The 6,000-nt window shown below is 43.5% G+C and overlaps 2 protein-coding genes across 2 annotated transcripts in view; one reads left to right on the plus strand and one right to left on the minus strand.

Annotated features, from left to right (window-relative positions):
- Nucleotides 1-575, minus strand: part of OPTN (optineurin) — a 62,019-nt gene extending 61,444 nt beyond the window's left edge. Inside the window, exon 1 of the mRNA XM_083183127.1 lies at nucleotides 500-575. Coding sequence (XP_083039253.1) covers nucleotides 500-560 — 61 coding nt within the window. The 5' untranslated portion in view covers nucleotides 561-575. The remainder of the gene's footprint in view (nucleotides 1-499) is intronic.
- A 183-nt stretch (nucleotides 576-758) lies between these two features.
- IREB2 (iron responsive element binding protein 2) overlaps nucleotides 759-6,000 on the plus strand; it is a 62,361-nt gene continuing 57,119 nt past the window's right edge. The window contains exon 1 of the mRNA XM_083183124.1: nucleotides 759-891. Within this exon, the coding sequence (XP_083039250.1) occupies nucleotides 835-891 (57 nt within the window). The 5' untranslated portion in view covers nucleotides 759-834. The remainder of the gene's footprint in view (nucleotides 892-6,000) is intronic.

Here is a 6,000-nt window from a genome sequence, read left to right on the forward strand (position 1 = left end):
GGACCCTCGTGGGTTCACTTCGCTCGACACACTGGTTATACCCCTTTTACACCCAAGTCCCGGATCCGACCCGGCATTTGGAACACGGATCCAAGCCAGGTTGGATCTGGGTTATGCACCGTTTACACTGCAGTGCCTAACCGCAGTGTAAACGGGGGCGGCGCTTGGAGATGACATCATCTCCAAGTGCCGGGACTGTCACGCTGGGGGGCAAGCCCAGCACCAAGGTAAACTTCTGGGCAGTCCCCGTGCACCCCCCATCCTCAAGGTGAATTATTACTAAAGGCAACAGGTGGTGGCATGGATAGTGACACTGCAAGGCCACTGGCCTTGCTCCTACACCTGGCTGTGAAAGGTCCTTTAGCCCACTCGGTTTTAGCAACTACCCATTTAATTTTAGGAAGACCACACAAATGGTGACAAATGCACAGAAATGTCTGTGTGAGTTGACAAACAAATAAATAGCATACGCACTAGGCGAGGACTGAATTATTTCTACCGTTGCAATGTTTTATCAAATGCTTCTTCTCTGTGCATTTATATATGTACAGTAAGATCATCTGTTGTCACATGGAGGTATCACATTTCAAAACAACCACACAACAAAGAGATTCCGTACTGCGCTGCACCACGTCTGGCAAATTTTGCAGTAGAAGAGTAGCTGCCTTGATGTTCTGTAGGTGTAGTAGACTCACTGAACATGTTGTAAATAAAGTTATTTCTGTTGAATAGAAGCTGTGACACTGTCAGTCTGTGATGTTTTCAATAAAGTTGTTTTAAAAAAAACATTTTGACGTCATAGTGCTCCCGAGTCCTGGCTCCAGCGGTGTCAACATGGCGGCTGCTGGTCCGGGAGGTGACGGGGGGAGGGAGGCAGGCTCCGGTTACTCGGTGAGACGTCCTTCCGTGCATGCTTCCTTCTCGCCCTACCCCAGACCCTATCTGTGGCACTGTATTCACTATCACCGCGATCGTCTGGTCTCCTTATACTCCTTCTCAGTAGCCTCTCTTCCACCCATCCCCCCTTCCCTTATCTGAGACCCTAGGTGTTTTGCTCCACTTCCCTGTTATACCTTCCATACAGTCACCCAGTGCTGTATTTATTTGTCAGTAGTAGTATGGCACTTATTATTAATATTATTATGTATCCATGCAACAAAGCCATAAATAAATATGCAAGCAGGTGGGGTCTGGCTGGAAGAATTTTTGTGGGAGTAATGGAGGTTAAGCTGGTTATTGTTTACAAATACACCCCAAAATAGTTAACATCTGATTACATTTATACTCCTTATGATGAGCTATTGTTCAGGTGTAATGACATACCAGGAATGTAATGGGTTTTATATATTGCCCAGCATGGATGAAATTATTCCCCACATTACTGGTATATGCTTTGGAACATGGCTTTAAAAAAATAGAGAAACCTATTTGGTCAAGGTGAACTAGTTATTTTATATGTTACTGAAGACCAGATGAACTAAGCTTCAAAAGTGATAAAACAGAGAATGATAAACCACCAGCCAATCAGCTCCTGCCTGACATTTTTCAAACACTGTTTGTGACATGGCAGGTAGGAGCTGATCGGCTGCCTGTTTATCACTCTCCGTTTTATCACTTTTGAAGCTTTGTGCATCTGGCCCTAGTCTGTATTTCTGATGTAAGGAGGCTTTTGGATTAGGAGCATTTTGATGAATTATTACAAAGTTACTAATAAACTGCATCATTTTATTTCATTGTTTTGCTTGGTTTTGACAATTTGCTGACCACACATTTTCTGCAGGTATGGAGACATAGGGGGAATTTAATAGGATGAGAGATTTGGTAAGAAATCTCCAGGTTTTTTTTAAAGCAGCAATCGTTTACACTTTAAAACCAGTTTGATTTTGAAGTGTAAATGATTGTAGCTTTAAAAAAACCCTGGAGATTTCTTACCAAGTCTCTCACATAAAGTGCTGTTCTATTTTCAGTCAACAATGACTAGGTCGACACCTGATAATGGTTGACTTACCATAGATCGAAATTGGTTGACACAAGCTTAAGGTCGACATGGATATGGTTGACACTTAAGGTCGATGCAAGCTTTTAATTTTTTTTATGTCTTTCGACATGGACACAGTATAATTGTACTGCATCCCCTCACTGTGCTCGCCATGCTTCAGCGCGGTGCCTTGCTGCACACTATTATATACCCATATACCCTTTGTATAGTAAATTCTTAACCAAGTCAGTCTACACCAAAAATACGTAGAAAAACTCTTATCTACCATGTCCATGTTGACCTTAAGCTTGTGTTGACCTTCTGTCAATGTCAGCATATGGTATGTTGACCATTTCTAGGTGTCAACTAGTCACTGTCAACCATTAGTGATCGACCTAGTGACTGTGGACCTAGACATTGTCAACCCAGGGGCTGCATACCGGAGGATATGTGTATACAAGTGATTTTTGTAGTTTGGCTGGTAATAGAACTGAATAGCTTAGCGTAACTAAGTAGTTGGCTCTGGAATTTGATCCATTTGCCTAAATACGTGAGTTTTAAGGTAAATTTGTCGGCTAGGTGAAAGTCTTATATGAACGGAGGATTCCACAGAGTGGGTGCAAACTAAACTAGTATTGTTAATTGTATTTTGCAAGGCAGGATTTTTGAAGCCATTGAGTTGTGAGAATTTTATGACACAGGTGAAGAGGTATATGTTCATGCAGTAACTCGTGTTTTCTGGAAATGTTTTGTACAATAGATGCATGTAATATAATTTGGATGCTGACTGAGTCAATGATGACACCTAAGAAATGTAGTTAAAGGGTAGGCATTGTTTTCATATTGTACACCACCTTTGTGGTACTAATAATGCATGAGGCACAGGACAGAGGTGCTTTTAAAGAAATGAGCAGTGGCGACCTGATTCACATGCGTCTTGTTCACTAACAAGTTGCACAGTACATGTGTCCCCTGGCATGTACATACGTGCAGTTGATATCAGAAATGTATCGGGCAGCCTTGTACATTCGCTATATAGATGTCCCTTTTTTTGGGCCAGTAATGGCAGTGCCTGGACAAACTTGGACACATAATCGCTTATATTGGAGGTCATACTCTGGTGGAGAATCTGCACCTAATATTAAGCAGGTACACACCTACAGATTTATCTGTTCAATCTGTCTGGTGGGAACAAAAACTTGGAAATGTATGTGAGCAAATGACAATCAAAAAGGTACTCCCTAACAATGGAAAAAAGAAAATTATTACTGAGACCAATTGTTTACATCCCTCTTATATATTACATTTATCCAAGCATATGTTTTGGTTCTGTTTTTCCACATTTGGGAGTAAATTTTGATGACCATTTGCTCCTATACATTTTCTGGTTTTTGTTCCCACCAGGTCAGATAAATCTGCAGGTGTGCACGCACCTTAAATGGTATTTCAGCATCTAAAGATGCATGTATACCAGTGAAGGACTTGACACAGTATTAGCATAAAGTTGGACGGACTACACCAGCAATAGATGTTCGGGTGCCGGACGGGGTCCCGACAGTCGGGATCCTGACAGTCATTAACCCGACGTCGAGATCCCGACTGTTAAAACACAGACGGCCGGGTTCCCGACGGCCGGCGGCTATTTTCCCTCGTGGGGGTCCACGACCCCCATAGAGGGAGAATAGAATAGGTGGCGAGCATAGCTCGCCACCGTGCCCGCAGTGTGGCGAGCGCAGCGAGCCCGCAAGGGGCTTTGTTGCGCTGGCCACGCTGTCTGAGGCCAGGCAGTCGGGATCCCGACGTCGGGATAATGACTGTTGGGATCCCGACTGTCGGAGTCCCATACCACACCCTAGATGTTCATACTGATGTGGCAGAATTGTGCCCTGCATGCAAGGTTTGGGCAGTAGGGTGAAAACCAGGATAGGACAGCATTTGCATAAGAAGAGTTGTGAACAGTGCCCAATAAAGCAGATAGGTCCATGAAATTATCAGACTGTCTTCAAAGCAGTCTCTTATACCCCTTTCACTTCGCACCTGAACAGACCGCACATGCAGGGTCACATCGGGACTGAACTGTTTAAAAGTCCTGGTGCATTTGCGGTCTGAAAGCAGTATTATGTAGTGTTATCGGAAAAACCTGACTGAAGTGTATATGTGTTTTTTGAGGAATGTAGCATGCCTGGTGAGTGTTGGTAAATCTTGGAGATCTAGGGAATTTAAGGAAAGGGATAGTTTTTATTCAAGGGAGTTTAGGCAGCTGTCTTTTACAGAATTGTTTTACAGGAGTGTTAATCATTGGAAACTTTTTAAAACTGCTAATGAGTGCGACAGGCATACAATGTTGTTGCAATGAATAAATCTCAGTATTCTAGAATAAACTAGTAAACGATGCTCATAGGCAGTATTCAATGCTCTCAGTTCGCTGTTTTTTACGTCAAGGATCAGTTTGTTTGTTTTTGGGCAAGAAGGCCAGTCCTCTCGCCAAAAATGGTCCTCTCCCTATTCAACACTCCCGGTTTGCCAAAAATGAACAGCGAGCTCTGCCCTGTTCACTGCTTGGTCCAGTGGATTTACAGTGTGTGCAATCGAATAGTTCAGCCCACTTTACCATGAAGCTACATCACCACAATGACATACCTCCCAACATTCCTCCCGAAAAGGGGCGTGGCCTCAAGAAAAGGGGGCGTGGCCTCACGGGGTGACGCGAACTCCGGCCACGCCCCCGTTTTCGCCGCTCGTCGGCGCTGAATAGACGCTGTGCGCATGCGCACAGCGTCTATTCTCGGCAAGCTGGGGGGGCTCCCAACTGTCCCCCCCCACCGCGAGACAATGGCGGCCCCGGGCGGGATGCGGGAACGTCCCCGAATATCGGGATGTTCCCGCGGAAAGCGTGACAGTTGGGAGGTATGCAATGAGTACATCAATGGATAAACAGAGCTTTTATTTTCCCTCTATCATTCCGGGCCTTAGAAGAAAGAGGTGACTTGTTCAACAGACACCTTATAACATTCTGTTTTGCATATTTATGAATGAAAAGTGTACTTATTATGAATGTAGAGAGCACTATGAGGGGTGTTCCATGTGTGCCGATATTCCCGACAGTAAGTAAAAATTGGTACATATTGAATATCCCCCTATGCATTGCAATGTAAAAGTTAGAGCAGCCCGTGGACTGTGATGTTTTAGGATTCCAATGAAAATTGTGGTTATTGTGAAACTGACTAAGGTTTGGGTTATGGAAGTGGTGATGTTACAGTTATCCATAGCAACCAATCAGATTTCATCTATTATCTTGTAGAAGTTGTTAGAATAATGTAGTGTTTCTTGTTCAGGCATGTAGGTGGCAGGGCTCCAATGAGATAAATGAGCCCTTGTATATAATGCTATTAAATATAAGGGAAATTACTAAGTGTAAACTAAACTTGCCAAAATGATTGCGATGATGACACATTTATCATGTAAAGCTCTTAAAAGCATGGACAGATAAGGAAGCTGAAAGCTACTTGCCGGTTCTTGTGGTGTAGGGTGATACATGCAACAGTCCATTAGAGTACGCTAAGCCATAGCCGCTTCTCAAAAGACTGGAAGCTACAACTTGTAAAAATAACAGGCCTTTTTTCCCCAGAACTTCCCTTCTCATGAAATTATTTCCTCTTCCTTCTACATAATATAGTGTAGAGACAAAGGGAACATACAAGTCAAAGGCAAATAATAAACTTATTGTAGCAGCCTAAATAATGGGTGCATGTGTACTTAACCTCAGCACAGAGCTTAAGGCACTATATAGTCCATATCGATAGAAAACATAGTACATAGCGCACGGTGTGCATACAGCTTTCGATGCCAGTGTGCGCCCCGTGGGGTCACTATAGCAAGAAAAAAAATAGACAATGCAGGCAGCACAATTTTGGCTACAAAGTGTGCAATCTATACAGTGATCGCAAATACACGCTATCGCACATATTTCACCATAAATTTCTGACCGGGCACCCAGTTTTACCAAATAAGTGCGGGGTGCA

This window comes from Crinia signifera, chromosome 4 (assembly GCF_055691185.1).
Source record: "Crinia signifera chromosome 4, ASM5569118v1, whole genome shotgun sequence".
NCBI classification, from domain to species: domain Eukaryota; kingdom Metazoa; phylum Chordata; class Amphibia; order Anura; family Myobatrachidae; genus Crinia; species Crinia signifera.